General features: G+C 41.9%; 1 protein-coding gene across 1 annotated transcript in view; it reads right to left on the bottom strand.

Moving 5' to 3' along the window:
- Window positions 1-4779: 4779 nt before the first annotated feature.
- EXOC4 (exocyst complex component 4) overlaps window positions 4780-17357 on the bottom strand; it is a 533336-nt gene continuing 520758 nt past the window's right edge. The window contains exon 18 of the mRNA XM_040413403.1: window positions 4780-6008. Within this exon, the coding sequence (XP_040269337.1) occupies window positions 5771-6008 (238 nt within the window). The 3' untranslated portion in view covers window positions 4780-5770. The remainder of the gene's footprint in view (window positions 6009-17357) is intronic.

The following is a 17357-nucleotide window of genomic DNA, read 5'->3' as shown; positions in this document are numbered from 1 at the left end:
GGCTGTCCAGACCTGCGCCATATCACAGAGGCTCATGTTGGATGATGAATTTGGGATAGAAACTTTGGGGATCATTTATTAAAACTGGTGTTTTAGACGCCAGTCTTAATAAGCCCTGCACTGGCGGTGGATCCGCCAAAGTTATGTAGAGGCGCCGGCCTCTACATAACTTTAGCAGATCCACTGCCGCTTCTAAATGTAAAACAGCTTCCTTGCTGTCTTACAATTCGACCATTTTCTACGCCTAAACGAGGCGAAGAAAATGGAAAATGAGACGGGCCTATTGGCCCCTTCCCCGCTTCGCCCCCTTTTTTGGACCTGGCGTGAGTGTGGTGCAAAAGGACCTTTGCATCATAATCTTCACCAGAAATATGTTTGAAACTGGCCAAAAGCATTTTTTTTTTATACGCCAGATCCATATAAGCCTATGTATATGCTCAGCATATATGTTGGGATTACATAATGTACATTTCACACACTCTGAATAGATCGCTATTAGTAATATGATCCATTGCAGACTTCCACTACTATGCTTTATTCAGTTTGCAGATTAGAATTATACATGATTAAATATCTCATAAATCATAGCGTACTCTCAGGTATCTGTCTACTTAACGTCATGATCAGTAGTTATCTATCCTGGTTTTTATTTTTGCCTTGCATAGTTATGACCTCCTTTAGGCTACATTAAGAAGCAGCATTGCCTGTAGTTTACTGTACCATACCAGATGTGTAATGTTATTCAGTGAGGATTTATTCCTCCCCATTTACAGATTGTATTGTTTTTAGGTGGTTTTTAGACCACACTGATTATATTTAAGCCCATATGTCATGAAATAAAAATGTTCTGGGGATTGTTTCTTTAAAAATAGTGCTAATATAGCATGTGATGTTTGCTGCTCCAGTGCAATAGTGGCGTAGTTTACCCTATGTGAACCCAGTCTTTACCTCAGATCATTGACTTTTATGTGCTTCACGCAAACCAAGCTTCCTGTCCATGTGACGGTTGTAAATATATCGCCTGTGCTGCTGTGCTCTCAGTTCAGATATTGGTGCTGGAATTATACATGTCTACTGGGATGAAAGCTTTTACCACCTCTGAGGGTGTCTAAGGAATGAATATGAAAGAACATCTCCAGGTACAATAGAAAAACCCTTCCCTACAGAAGACGTGTACTGTATAGAACAATCTCAAGTTTTTTTTCTTTTCTTTTCTTCAGACGTTTCACAGATATTCCAGGATGAGGGAGCACTGTGGGGGCGCGGAGAGGGAGCTCACCAGGCAGAACGAGAACAGAACGATCAGAGATAAAACAAGAAGAGATCGGAATGGTAAGATTACATGGCTACTAAGAAAGGTTGGATTGAGAAAAACTTTCATCAGTGCAGGAACATAGTGGAAACATACAGAAAAATACAAGATAATCTTAAAAGGACACTTTCATCAGAAAGAGCTACCGTATTTTTAAATTTAATATTCATCGAATTATTTTTTTTTTTTAATTTTGCCTTTTTCTTGTTTTAATTTTGTCAGTATTATGCCACTACAAATATTCTCTTTCTGTAGCAGTATCACAGAGAAATACAAGTTCTCAGAGGAAGTCTAATCCCGGTTTAATGGCTGCACAGAGAAGGACTTATATGCAAGTTAAGGCCTCTTGCACACACCCTTTTTTTTTCCGTTTACGTTCCACTTTTTGCGTTCGGTATACGGAACCATTCATTTCAATAGATCTGCAAAAAAAAAAACGAAGGTACTCCGTATACCTTCCGTTTCCGTATTTTCGTTCTGTTCAAAGATAGAACATGTCCTATTATTGTCCGCATAACGGACAAGGATAGTACTGTTCTATAAGGGGCCAGCTGTTCCGTTCCACAAAAAAATGGAATGCACATGGATGTCATCCGTATTTTTTGTGGATCTGTTTTCTGCGGACCACAAAATACAGAAAAATCCATACGGTCGTGTGCAAGAGGCCTAATCCTCATTACAATAGTAGGGGGAGCACTGAAATGACTGGCAGATAACAATAACATAAAAAGCCCTGACCAGCCACACAACTGGGATAGCATAGGGGAGGTGTACTCTCTCCCTGTCCATAGGATAGGTCAGTGATGGTGAACCTTTTAGAGACCAAGTGCCCAAACTGCAACCCAAAACCCACTTATTTAACGGAAAGTGCCAAAACGGCAATTTACCCTGAATACTACGGTCCAATATAGTATATCTTCCATGTACTTTATCATTTAGCTATAATAGCCTGCCTACATTTAGTGTGCTGCCTGTGCTGTTCATAATGCGCCCTGCGCTGATGAATGGCAGGAAAAGTCTGAGGCATATTGGTACACCATAGACTTTTTCCAGGGTGTGTGTGCCCACAGAGAGGGCTCTGAGTGCCGCCTCTGGCACCCGTGCCATAGGTTCGCTACCACTAGGATAGGTGTTAAATATCAGTTTGTTCGGGGTCCTACCACTGGGACCCTCTGCAATCCCATTAACAAGGGGTCCCCAAGTCTCCTCTCTGAATGGGGTGGAAGTGTACAGCTCGGTCCACCACTCCAGTATTTTCTATGGGACTGACATAGAAATTAATTGAGTGGTGGACCAGCATTGGGGGGACCTTTTGTTCTCAGGATTGCGAGTGTCCTAGCAGTCAGACACCAGTGATTAAGTACTTATCACCTATCCTGTGGATAGGGAATAAATAGTTTTCACAGTAAGACACTCTGCTGTGCCAAATTAAAGACTCTGGATAGGACCTAGAATATTCACATATAGGTCAACGGAGGCCAAAAGAGTGTCTTTTTGTATACACTGGTATATTGTTTTTTTTTTCTATTGTATACGACAGATGGCTACAATGCAACACAAAGAACCTTAAATTATTTTGCATCGAGATGACCTTTGATATACTGTATTGCCAGAAAAAATGTGACTCCCTCCTATCAATCTATGCTCTACAGGTTTTAGCTTCAGTACAGGATTGTGATCACATATGGTAGATGGTGAAACCTCTGCTCTCTGTAAGCATTATTACATGTGCAGTTGCCGGTAGTATTTGCAATTTACCACTAATTGCTGGCTGCACCTCGGTTTCATGTTGAATGCCCAGGTAAATCGCACCACTACCCACATCCACATACTGACATTACAATTATGTCAAATAAGGTATGTGAAGCAACAGTACTCTGACGGAGCTAAACGTGTGTACATTTTAACTGGTTCATACCATGACCCTGATTTACTAAGCCTGTAGATGCAGTAAACACCAGATTTATCACAGGGGCTCAGGCTGGATCATACATGTGGTGCAGGAACAGACACTTTTCTCTGACTATATACCAACTGTTGGTGGACTTAGTTTTGAGACAGATTTTTATGTCAGAATTACCCACCTTTTTTCCATTAAGTTCCGTCCCTTTCACGAGCACGTTGAACAAAGGGTAGAAACCCTAAAATCGCAATTTTTCACCACTTTTAGACAGATTTTTGACAGATACATCACTAAATCTGGGCCAGTGTGTTTCTGCATTCACACCACTGCCCCTCGCCCTTGTATTAATGTTTTGTATTCTGTATATCATTTCACAAAGAATGGTGCGTATGAATGTTATAGTGTTCAAGAGAACTAAGTTCCTCTCCTGCAGTCCCTTCTGGGATCATTAAACCATTACTACAGCTAACATGCAGTATATTAGTGGATAGCTCATAACACAGACTATTGGAGAGGAAAATGGGAACAGAAAACTGCCGATGGGCTTTCAGAATGCAGAGAAATACGTCTTTTTTTTCTTCTGGTTTCTATCTGTAAAGTTTAAAGTAAACACACTGCATTGCATATGGTAAGCTTTTAAAGTAAAACTCCACTTTCGGAAAACTTTTGTTGAAGATGTTAAAAGATGTTTTTCTAAGTGTCTTAATGCATTTCATTGCCATCAGCACTAACAAACCTGGAGTTGTGAGCAACATTTTCCCAGTATCCAGATGGACTCCACCAGCAATCTGTACAGTCCTTGCTGACAGGATCACCGGCCAAGCAAGAATAAATTCTAGCCATAGCAGGAGGAAAACCATGACATACTGGGACACCCTGGAAGTAGTTTCTTCTAAAGGGCCACACCAGCTATTAAGACATACAAATCGAAAAAAATATTTTCGGCTATGTACACATAACAAAACCAGCAGCAGAGAAATCAGCGATAGATCAGTCACAGAATCCTCAGCTGAAAACGGGGCTTTTTTGGCGTCGAAAACACCACCAAATACACTCCAGCTACACCTCCTACTCATCAGTGTATTGTACCCCTGACGTCTATGGAAAAACAACCATGAAAAAATAAAGCTGGTACTTATGGGTTTTTCAAATCTACTGATGAAAACAAATTGCACCCTGTACCATGGACAAGCTTGATTTTTTTTTTTACACTGACGTCAAAGGGAAGCAGTTTTCATTTTGAAGGTGGTTTATGCACCAAAGAACATCCATTTCCTGCTGCTGAGTCGGTGGTAGATTTTATTTATGTGAACATAGCCTAAACAGGTGTCCTTACTTTTTCACATGAATATAGGATCAGATTAATGTTATGGTCTTCAAGAAATAACAATACTTTAAGGGTATATTAACACAGCAGATATGTTGCAAATATTTTGTCAACTATTCCATTAATCTGAATGGGGCTTGAAAAAAAATCCATGTTCTTGATGCCAAAGTAACCCCTTTCAGGTGAATGAAACGGATTTATAGTCAGTGAATGCCGCCTAAAGGGGTTATCTCAGCATGAAAATCCCTTTCCACATTCCACAAGAATGGCATCTTTACAGATTTTGCGTTTCCAAATTTCTGGGCATTGCTGATCATTTTTCCTAAAAGTCATGATCCAGTGCCCAATCAATAAATTAAAAAAATTGCTATGAACTGGAATGATACTGTCTTTAGCGACAAATCCTATGACAGTTGGGTTAGGGTATGGAGGCATTGTGGTGAGCACTTCAATCCCGCCTTGGCTGCCGAGCAACACTCTGCCCCAACTGCTGGTGTGATTATCTGGAGAGGTATCACATACAAGTCGGTCACCCCTAGTAGTGATACGAGGGACACTAGCAGGTCAGTGATATGTGCAGGACATCCTGCAGCCACCTGTGGTGCCTCATGGCAGGGCATCCAACTAGCATTTTTCAGCAGGTTAATCCCCACCCCACCCTCTTACTTATAGGCCACTTTCACATGTATTTGGTTAGTATTTTTCATCAGTATTTGTATACCAAAACCAGGAGCAGCTTTAAAACACAGAAGAGGCACACATACTTTTTTCTCTGTAGGTTCCACTCCAGGTTTTGGCTTGCAAATACTGACCATGTGAAAGTGGTCATAGAGAATATTTACAGTTGTGATATCCTAGCACACCATTATTATACTCATTTATGTCACTTGGGACATTACGATAAATTAACTAGAATATTTACTAATAACTCATTTTAAGAAGAACAGTTATGAAAGACCACACGTACAAAATTAAGTAGTGCCATGGTGAGTATATTGGTTCTATACCTGGTAACACAGTACACTGTTACCCATAGATTGAAAAAGCAGACAATATAAGATTAAAATACAGAACATGCAGATTTAGAGGAACATTAAGAAAGGACAGTATTCAATAAGATGGTGATCAGCTCTTGTTGATACTAGATAATAATTTTTGTTAAATGAAGAGTCTCAGACTTGTCTGACATGGTAGTGTGTGAACAAAACCTTGCTACTTCTGTTACTGTTCACACAGTGGTTATCTTCTTGTCCTTGGTGGCCTGCTTGATGGCAGCCTGCTCACAGATGATCTCCTTGAGTCGTTGCAGCCTCATATTTTGGGTAGTCTGGTCCCCTACACCAGTCTGACTGCGATGAAGAAGGCTGAGGGCATTGATGTACTCCAATTCTGTGTATTTCACCCCTTGGTCCACCACCAGGTTTAACAGCTCATCCGCAGTGTTGTACATCATCTCATAGTACTGCCTGCAAAATGACAAACCAAGTCAAATTATAGGGTCTCTTTATGCAGCTTACTAAAGAACAAAATGACTATGATGCAGGTTTCAAAATGACAAAAAGATGTTGGAACAAAAATGACTAGTTAGGATCTGTGCAGCAAGGCTGGGGCTACATGGTGACACTGCATCTAATGAGTTACAGTGTGACAACACCTGCAAAATAATCCAACACTGCTGGATTCCAGGTCGCAGACAACTGAACCATCATAGACCGCGATGCAAGTGTCTTTTCTGCTACTTGATGGTACTTTTATACCCAAATCACTTTTCTGAAACTTGTTGGCACACGACACATGTTGGTGTGTGGCCCCAGCCTAATAATTTCCTGATGGCACGTTCATTTAGTAAACTGTTGTACTAGTTGGGACATTTTATTACAAAAGTCTATTATTATTATCTGTACTAGGGCCCAAAATATAAATATTCATAGATATTTCATAATGTATGATTCCTTCACATCTCACTTGTCTCTTCCATCTTTAGTCATCTTGTGTGTTTTGTATTGTGTACTGATGTGTATGATGTACTGAAAGTAGAAGATTCACAGTAACTCATTACAGTCCGAGCATTGTCCTGCTGCTTCTGAAAAATGAACTGTAAGGGTCCTTACACACATGAATTTGCCTCTGGCATACTTTCTACTGCAAAAAACTCCAGAATCAGTGCTTGCATTTGTTTTCAGAATTGCGTTTTTTGCTGCGTTTTTTTTCTGTCATTTACTATGCCCCTGTATACCAAAAACTGGAAATAATTGCAGGTTTATGACTTCTTAAATGCAGTTGCAAGTGGAGTTTCTACTCCTTGCGGGCCACTTTTCATGGCAGGGGTGTGATGTGGATGTTGCCATCGGCCCCGGCACATTTGCCATCATTTATGCCAGTGTGCTGGCATAAATGATGATTGAAATCTACTCCAGCTATGAACTAGAGTAGATTTCAATCTAGACGCTTTGACTGGAGGAAGATGTCCTTATAAGAAGGCGTGCACCTTCTCAAAAATTAAGAACATACTCTGGAGGAGCGGGGATATCAAGACTGGCGTTGAAGAACATGCTTGAAAATGGTTGCTTGAGCAGCTGAAACGTTTTTTTTGACATTGGGGGAATAAAGTTTAGATTTTTTGGAGCGCTGCCTTGTTCATCTGAAGACTGCCGTTGAAATGTCAGTCTTTGATAAGTGACCATCAGTGTGTCTTACTACTAGTATCTTCTTCACGGCATTTTGGAAAAACAGCAAAACCTACAGCATGTTGCGTTTTTGAAAAAAATAAATAAATAACAAAAAAGACAAAAAAATGCCACCTAATTAACAAAACCTTCAGGACCAAAAAAATGCTTGTGTGTCCTGCGTTTTATATTTTAGCTAACATCTGGAGCTGGTGTTTTTACCGCAAAAACATGCACCAAAAAACACAGATGCAAAAAGCTATTTAGCCCAGTTAGTAAATCTATGCTTTCAATACTGTAAATATATGCACATTACAGGCTCAAGGCTCAGCACGGTACGAAAACGGAGAATTTTGTTAAAAGATTGCAGCTATGAAGCAAATAGGTAAGAAAATGAGACTGGAGACTCTGAGAAGGGGTAATGGAAAAGAAACAATAGATGCATCGGATATAGAAAAGGTGGTAGAATGATCTCTGGAGCTGCAGGAGCTCACATGTGCTATTAATACCTCTCTATTTAAATGCTAATTCTCACCTCTCACCTAGCACTGTGGGAGGAGGGCTTTAAGAAAGACCCAGAGAATTCACAATGAAATCCTCATTTCTCTGAGACATTCAATCTCTGCTCCACAGTATGACCTGAGCGCTCATGGCGTGTCCTGATACATCATTTTCTTACGCCACGGCAAGAATGAATTAAACGTTGGTGGCCCTAGTTACCGTGCACCTGGCGGGTGACATGCAAAGAGTCAGTCTTCCAAAATCTGAAGTGTCACTTGACAAAATTCTGAATGGTTTACTAGTCGGCAGAATTATTCATTATTAAATTAGAGCTGCATGTGGATATTAACCCTTTACTACAGACTAGGTAGAGAAGAAATGACAGACGTTGCTGATATCACAGTAAAGCTTTTTGTAGCTGTTTCCCGACTCAGATGTTAGGCACTTGCCTCTACTGGGCAAATACTTGTTCTAAAATCAGCGTATCAGTCTGCAAAACACGGATACCGGCCATCCTGCAGTTTCCGCACTATGTTACAAATGCCTATTCCTGTCCGCCAAACACATCAGAATAGGACATGTTCTACACTGACATATACGGATGTCGACAGCACCCAGTGCGCTGTCCTCATCTTTTGCGACCACATCGAAAGCAATGGGTCTGAATACGATATGCAAAAAATGCGGATTGGCGCAGACTGTAAATACGGTTGTGTGCATGTGAAATTCGGATCCATGCAGATGACTGGTTGGATCGGAGAAAATAGACTTAGGCACTCCTTAGGATTTGTTTGAAATATTGTGCTGGTTTTTATATGCAAGGCAACTTTCATGTGTAGATGTGACGTTTCGGTCCACACAAACCTTTTTCAAACACTAAAAGACAAAAAGTCATAAAAATTACAAATGATTAATAGAAAACAACTCAAATATATCAAAACACAGATATTCAGTCCATAATGTAATACTAGTGAGCCAGGATGGAGCCCAAGATGTAAATTACGTCAGAAAAATGGTCTCTGGAGTATGTAGAAATGCGTAAGGATAGAGTATCTATGATGGACAGAGCCAATTTCAAATCTTGGCTTCATAATTCATTTATGGCGTGCGTTCCACGCTGGAACACATCACCGTTTTACTTGCTGTAATTTCTAACTTCTGTTATCCCTAACTTATAATCAATTAAGTGGTGTTTGCATCCCTATACTAGTTAGTGCCTTCTGTTCACCCCTCCCTCATTCTTTATATACTTTTGGGACTATTTGTTTTACATTCCAGAAGTTACACAAACCATTTAAACTCGGTCACAATCATGTCATTACAGACACACATTAGCATTCCATATGGTGTGAACACGCCTTTCCACACTGCTACTATTTACATCCTCTTTCTTCATGGCAACTAGGAGAGTCTTACCCCTCTACCATCTAGGGGACCCGGTATAATATAACTTATATAATGTGTGGATTTTTGATTCTGTACGTCTGTCCTTAACTCCGGTTTACATCGAACGTCTTGTTCCCTATATGGAGGATCGTCTAAACCCTAAATTGATGTTACGACTTAGGAAACAAGTACCCATATAAGGCTACTTTCACACTCGCGTTTTGGCTTTCCCTTTGTGAGATCCGTTCAGGGCTCTCACAAGCGGTCCAAAACGGATCAGTTTTGCCCTAATGCATTCTGAATGGAAAAGGATCCGCTCAGAGTGCATCAGTTCTGTCTCCATTCTGCTTCGGAGATGGACACCAAAACGCTGCTTGCATCCGTTCTGACACACAATGTAAGTCAATGGGGACGGATCCGTTTTCTATCACACAATCTGGCACAATAGAAAACGGATCCGTCCCCCATTGACTATCAATGGTGTTCAAGACGGATCCGCCTTGGCTGTGTTAAAGATAATAGAAACGGATCCGTCCTGAACGGATGCAGATGGTTGTATTATCTGAATGGATCCGTCTGTGCAGATCCATGACGGATCCGCACCAAACGCAAGTGTGAAAGTAGCCTAAGACACATCTAAACCCGCATACTTGAAATACCCGCTCTAGACCTGATTTTCTGTTGCGTTGCAAACATCTGTATCTGTATTCTGTCATTTTCTCTGTAATGTCGATATGAAGCAGTTATCCATAAGATTTGAAATTAGCTCTGTCCATCATAGATACTCTATCCTTACGCATTTCTACATACTCCAGAGACCATTTTTCTGACGTAAGTTACATCTTGGGCTCCATCCTGGCTCACTAGTATTACATTATGGACTGAATATCTGTATTTTGATATATTTGAGTTGTTTTCTATTAATCATTTGTAATGTTTAGGATTGTTTTGTCATTTCGTGTTTGAAGAAGGTCTGTGTGGACCGAAACGTCACATCTACACATGAAAGTTGCCTTGCATATGAAAACCAAATACAAACAAGCACAATATTTCAAACAAATCCTAAGTAGTGCCTAAGTCTATTTTCTCTGATTTATGTTAAAGGGTTGGGACCCCGCGACTAGAGCACCCAAACAACAGGACACGAGGGCCCCATCTCTCGAAGGATGACTGGTTGGATGCGCCAACTGCACTTGTAATCTTCTGTATGATACCATATTTTTGACACTAGGTTTACATATGGGTACTATACGGAGTTGTAATACAGTCCTGTGCATGTCCCCGTTCCTGAGCAATCAGTGCCACTTGTTTTGGCTCCTCCTACTGAGGTCAGCGGGGCGGTTGCTGGAGCCAGCTTCTGACACTGTCTGCCATAATTGGAACGCGATGAGTGCTCCCACATGGACATGTGATATTCTATATTACACCGCACAGGGAACAGGTCTGTCGCTGTGGATGAGCACGGGCAGCCCACCATACTGCAATGGTGATGATGCTATGTACTGATACAGCAAACTGAATACATTTCATAACACAGTCTGTCGTTCATTAAGTACACTACAAAAAGCTTCTGTTCACAAAGATGAAACAGCAACAAGAATTGAGTGATATTTTAAACATTAAGAAGCCCATTAAGTGCAATTAAATCAGATTTCTTTTTTTTTTTTTTTTTAAATCCACTGATACAGACACTGGGTTTCATGAACTTCACAACCGTCTGAAGTACGGCCTTTTTCATTTTCCACATTGAACTTTATGGGGTATTAAATAAGCTCTCTCAGCACTTATCTAAATCTTTAATTAGTTCTATAATATAGTGATGATATCAAGGCTAATTAAATTTATATAGATAAAGAGCTCTAGAAATTATAACCGACTGAGCTGGAAAACCTAGCCCTGATAATAAATTTAATGGTTTGGGATGATAAGTGCAATTTTATATCACTAAATTTTAATTCAATTTACGTGTTGTGTGTTAATAGGCTAGGAATATGGAAATCACAGGCTGGGCAGGTAATCTTTCCTGAAAAGTAGTCCAGCTGTCCATCTCAAGCCTGGGTTATTAATGGAACCCCTTCTAAATAGGATGCCACATTTGCATATTTACTGCATAAAGAACTGAAATTATCTCTACCATATGCCACTTTGTTACAGTTTCCTCAGCCCTTCCCTTTCTTCTGCATAAATTAATAAGGGGGGCACTGGTAAGCAGAGGAAGCCAAGGAGGAGTCAGCAATTTGCCATAAGGCGTTCTTAAAGCCAGCTTTCCTCAGCATAAAATGAACATGGCTGAAGCCATCCCTGGGGAATCCGGATTAACCTGCCATTCTCTTTAACCAGTGAGCAGTCAGAGTTAGACAGTGTGATGTCTCTGTGATTCTTCTCCCTGGTGGCCCCTTCTTTACATTTGTCCCATGTGGTTTGGACATAGTCTGTTTCAAGGCATTTGATGATTATTTTAAAGTCTAAATAAAAAACTGCCTATAAAATCCATATTAATGAATGTGCCATTAGAACTAAACTGCCAAGCTAATTATGAGATAACATAACAGATTAGGACTGTTAATAGGCTTCGGCACCACAGTGAAGATGCAGTCTAATGCGGGAAATATCTGATACTGATGGGTTAAAGTGGTTTATGATGCTAGAGCATCAAGGGCCCCACAGGGAGAGAAGATGGATTGATGGTTCATGCGACTATTTTCCTCAGTCCTTCAGAGACCAATGAAAATAATACTCGACTCAGATCTCTATGCATTTGTGTACGTCAACATGCCTAAGATGAGACAGCAAGAAAGGAGTATGAAGCTCTTCAGAAATACCTAAAGGGGTTGCCTCATGACCTATTCCTCAAAAACTCATAACCTGCCAGACCAGAAGTGGTGTTTGGCATAGTGGTTTCAATCCAGAGATGCATGATGTGATATACACTAACTCCAAGTCAATCACACTTCTGTGAAATCAAACTGTCCACTTAGGAAGCAACACTGAGCGACAATCAATTTCACATGCTGTTGTGCAAATGGGATAGACAACAGGTGGAAATTATAGGCAATTAGCAAGACACCCCCAATAAAGGAGTGGTTCTGCACGTGGTGACCACAGACCATTTCTCAGTTCCTATGCTTCCTGGCTGATGTTTTGGTCACTTTTGAATGCTGGCGGTGATTTCACTCTAGTGGTAGCATGAGACGGAGTCTACAACCCACACGAGTGGCTCAGGTAGTGCAGCTTATCCAGGATGGCACATCAATGCGAGCTGTGGCAAGAAGGTTTGCTGTGTCTGTCAGCGTAGTGTCGAGAGCATGGAGGCGCTACCAGGAGACAGGCCAGTACATCAGGAGACGTGGAGGGGGCCGTAGGAGGGCAACAACCCAGCAGCAGGACCGCTACCTCCGCCTTTGTGCAAGGAGGAACAGGAGGAGCACTGCCAGAGCCCTGCAAAATGACCTCCAGCAGGCCACAAATGTGCATGTGTCTGCTCAAACGGTCAGAAACAGACTCCATGAGGGTGATATGAGGGCCCAACGTCCACAGGTGGGGGTTGTGCTTACAGCCCAACACCGTGCAGGACATTTGGCATTTGTCAGAGAACACCAAGATTGGCAAATTCGCCACTGGCGCCCCCCTGTGCTCTTCACAGATAAAAGCAGGTTCACACTGAGCACATGTGACAGACGTGACAGAGTCTGGAGACGGCGTGGAGAACGTTCTGCTGCCTGCAACATCCTCCAGCATGACCGGTTTGGCATTGGGTCAGTAATGGTGTGGGGTGGCATTTCTTTGGAGGGCCGCACAGCCCTCCATGTGCTCGCCAGAGGTAACCTGAATGCCATTAGGTACTGAGATGAGATCCTCAGACCCCATGTGAGACCATATGCTGGTGCGGTTGGCCCTGGGTTCCTCCTAATGCAAGACAATGCTAGACCTCATGTGGCTGGAGTGTGTCAGTAGTTCCTGCAAGACGAAGGCATTGATGCTATGGACTGGCCCGCCCGTTCCCCAGACCTGAATCCAATTGAGCACATTTGGGACATCATGTCTCGCTCTATCCACCAACGTCACGTTGCACCACAGACTGTCCAGGAGTTGGCAGATGCTTTAGTCCAGGTCTGGGAGAAGATCCCTCAGGAGACTGTCCGCCACCTCATCAGGAGCATGCACAGGCGTTGTAGGGAGGTCATACAGGCACGTGGAGGCTACACACACACTACTGAGCCTAATTTTGACTTGTTTTAAGGACATTACATCAAAGTTGGATCAGCCTGTAGTGTGTTTTTCCACTTTAATTTTGAGTGTGACGCCAAATCCAGACCTCCATGGGTTAAAAAATTTGATTTCCATTTTTTAATTATGTGTGATTTTGTTGTCAGCACATTCAACTATGTAAAGAACAAAGTATTTCAGAAGAATATTTAATTAACTCAGATCTAGGATGTGTTATTTTTGTGTTCCCTTAATTTTTTTGAGCAGTGTATTAACTATTATAGCACTGGGGTAGGACTAGCCATGCTGAAGGGACAGTAAATAAGTGGTTCCCTGCAGTGGATCTCTAGTATAATGCTACCATGACAGATAATACTTGGTGAATGGTGGAAGGATCTCAAAACTCAAAATTTTGCTCAGACTATTAAAAACTTTTTAAAGGTATTATCCAGGCGTTTCAATATTGATGACCTATCCTCAGGATAGGTCATCAATATCAGATCGGCGGGGGTCCGACACCAGGCATCCCCGCCGATCAGCTGTAAGGGGAGACGGTACGTGCAGTGCACACGTACCGTCTCCTTTCTCTCTTCCTGTCTGCTGCTGTATGTCTATGGGACAGCTGATCATTGGGGGTGCTGGGTGTCGGACCCCCGCCGATTTGATATTGATGACCGATCCTGAGGATAGGTCATCAATATTAAAAAGCCTGGACAACCTCTAAGTCAGTTTTCAGTCTACCATATGTTTCTTAGTTAGGGTCATTTAAACTTTGGAATATCAGATGTAATATGACCAGGTGTGCAAAACTTTCATACCCATAAAACATATAATGTGATTAGGTGTGCCCAAAGGTTTTAGTAACAGAATTTAGCATGCCAGGGCTATAAGGATCTAATGTCTTCATGCCAGATATCACAGTACACATTTGGAGGTCTACTGGCGTTGATGCCTCGATAGGTCAGAGCTGTTTTGGTGGCACAAGGGGGACCCTACACAGTATTAGGGAGGAGCTTTTAATGTTATGGTGGATCTGTGTATAATATAAGCAAAGTGCCCAAATATTTCTATATATCTGTATTCTGTGCACAATAAGTGAAACATTAAAAATAAAAAGGAGCTCAATATTGTTCTTGTCTAGCAGGCCCAAAAATAGAGTGATATGTACAGTATTTTCCCTTAGCTCTTAGCTACTACTATGAAAGCAGATCTAAGGCATCAGTTCTTCTACTGCTTAGATGCCTGCTTGCTCTAAAATGGTATTTAATCCTTATAACATCTTCTTGTAAATGCTGAAAGGTTTCTGTCTAAGAGACATTTCTGTCACATGCATAAATCCATCACATTATCCCAAGGGGCTGGCAGAGTCACACGCTACATTTTTACAGCTTCACATGAATATGCAATCTTGATGCTAACATGGATCTTGTCACTTTCTCTCTCCCCTGTATGACAATCAAAACTTTCTTCTCATATAACTCATTCATAGGAGCCATGGCTTTCACAAAATCTATTTCTGGAAGGGAAGACAGCGACTTCCCTCGGATACTAATAGCCATCTCCACCTTTTATATGGGAGTGGTAATAGTGGTGGGGCAGTAATGGTGATAACCCTTTTTAAAACGTAAACTTTCAACAAGCTCTGCATTAATCAATAGTACAGTGTGTGTACATTAGTAATAGCACTATTTCTGGCCACTATATGACTTATATCTAGCATATTTTAGCAGTTTTGACTTGTGCATGCTGAATGTCTACTTTTCAGTTATTCCACAGATGGTGGGTGGAGATTAGCCACCCCTATCCCCTACACACATACAGTAGAGGAGAATTTGCTTCCTAATCTTCCCTTACTCACTCAGAACCAGTCTCAGGATCATGGAGAATATTACAGAGAAACACTGAACTGTATGATTGTGAATAAAGGACTTGGACTTAATAAATTTCCTATTCAGCTCTTTGTCTGTGAGTTTCGCCTCTGTCTTAGGCTACTTCACACTTGCGTTCAGAGCGGATCCGTCTGGTGTCTGCACAGACGGATCCGCTCCTATAATGCAAACATTGGTATCCGTTCAGAACGGATCCGTCTGCATTATAGTTCAGAAAAAATTCTAAGTGTGAAAGTTAGTCAGACGGATCCGTCCAGACTTTACATTGAAAGTCAATGGGGGACGGATCCGTTTGAAAATTGCACCATATTGTGTCAACTTCAAACGGATCCGTCCCCATTGACTACATTGTAAGTCTGGACGGATCTGTTTGCCTCCGCACGGCCAGGCGGAACGGAGGCCAAACGGTGCCAGACTGATGCATTCTGAGCGGATCCGCATCCACTCATAATGCATTGGGGCTCTACGGATCCGTTCGGGGCCGCTTGTGAGAGCCTTCAAACGGAGCTCACAAGCGGAACCCCGAACGCTAGTGTGAAAGTAGCCTTACTCCGGCTGCTGCTCACTACTACTGTCAGGTGAAATGCAGAATGTAAAAGTTAATTCCCCATTAAAAGTGCCCTGTCTGACCCAGGAAGAAGTACAGCGGCATCTTAAAAAGATTAAAATAAACAAATCGCCAGGACATGATGGCATACACCCCTGTATCCTAAGAGAATTAAGTAATGTCATAGCCAGACCGATATTTCTGATATTAAAGGACTCTATACTGACAGGGAGTGTTCCACAGTATTGGCGCATAGCAAATGTGGTGCCAATATTCAAAAAGGGTCCAAAAACAGAGCCTGGAAACTATAGACCGGTAAGTTTAACATCTGTCGTGGGTAAACTGTTTGAAGGTTTTCTAAGAGATGCTATCTTGGAGTACCTCAATGAAAATAAGAAAATAACGCCATATCAGCATGGCTCGGTCATGTCAAATTAATTTAATCAGTTTCTATAAGGAGGTAAGTTCTAGATTTCACAGCGGCGAATCAATGGATGTCGTATATCTGGACTTCTCCAAAGCATTTGACACTGTACCGCATAAAAGGTTAGTATATAAAATGAGAATGCTCGGACTGGGAGAAGATGTCTGTATGTGGGTAACTCGCTCAGTAATGGAAAACAGAGGGTGGCTATTAATGTACACACTCAGATTGGGTTCACTGTCACTAGTGGAGTACCTCAGGGGTCAGCATTGGGCCCTATTCTCTTCAATATATTTATTAATGATCTCGTAGAAGGCTTGCACAATAAAATATCAATTTTTGCAGATTGCACTAAACTTTGTAAAGTAATTACCATGGAAGAGAACAGTACACTGCTACCGATGGATCTGGATAGATTTGAGGCTTGGGCAGAGAAGTGGCAGATGAGGTTTAACACTGACAAATGTAAGGTTATGCACATGGGAAGGAATAATGCAAGTCACCAGTACATACTAAATGGTAAAACACTGGGTAACACGGACATGGAAAAGGACCTAGGAATTTTAGTGAACAGCAAACTAAGGCTACTTTCACACTAGCGTTCAGAGCGGATCCGTCTGGGGTCTGCCCAGACGGACCCGCTCATATAATGCAGACTTTGGATCCGTTCAGAACGGATCCGTCTGCATTATATTGTAGAAAAAATTCTAAGTGTGAAAGTAGCTTCAGACGGATCCGTCCAGACTTTACATTGAAAGTCAATGGGGGACGGATCCGTTTGAAAATTGAGCCATATAGTGTCAAATTCAAACGGATCCGTCCCCATTGACTTACATTGTAAGTCTGGACGGATCCGTTTGCCTCCGCACAGGCCAGGTGGACACCCGAACGCTGCAAGCAGTGTTCGGGTGTCCGCTTGCTGAGCGGAGCGGAGGCTGAACGCTGCCAGACTGATGCATTCTGAGCGGATCCGCATCCACTCAGAATGCATTGGGGCAGTACGGATGCGTTCGGGGCCGCTTGTGAGCCCCTTCAAACGGAGCTCACAAGCGGAGCCCCGAACGCTAGTGTGAAAGTAGCCTTAGCTGTAAAAAACTGTGTCAGGCAGCTGCTGCCAAGGCCAATAAGATAATGGGTTGCATCAAAAGGGGCATAGATGCCGTGATAAGAACATAGTCCTACCACTTTACAAATCG

This window comes from Bufo bufo, chromosome 1 (genome assembly GCF_905171765.1).
Source record: "Bufo bufo chromosome 1, aBufBuf1.1, whole genome shotgun sequence".
Classification (NCBI taxonomy): domain Eukaryota; kingdom Metazoa; phylum Chordata; class Amphibia; order Anura; family Bufonidae; genus Bufo; species Bufo bufo.
The sequence above is the reverse complement of the archived record's forward strand: the minus strand, read 5'-3'. Positions and strand labels throughout refer to the sequence as shown.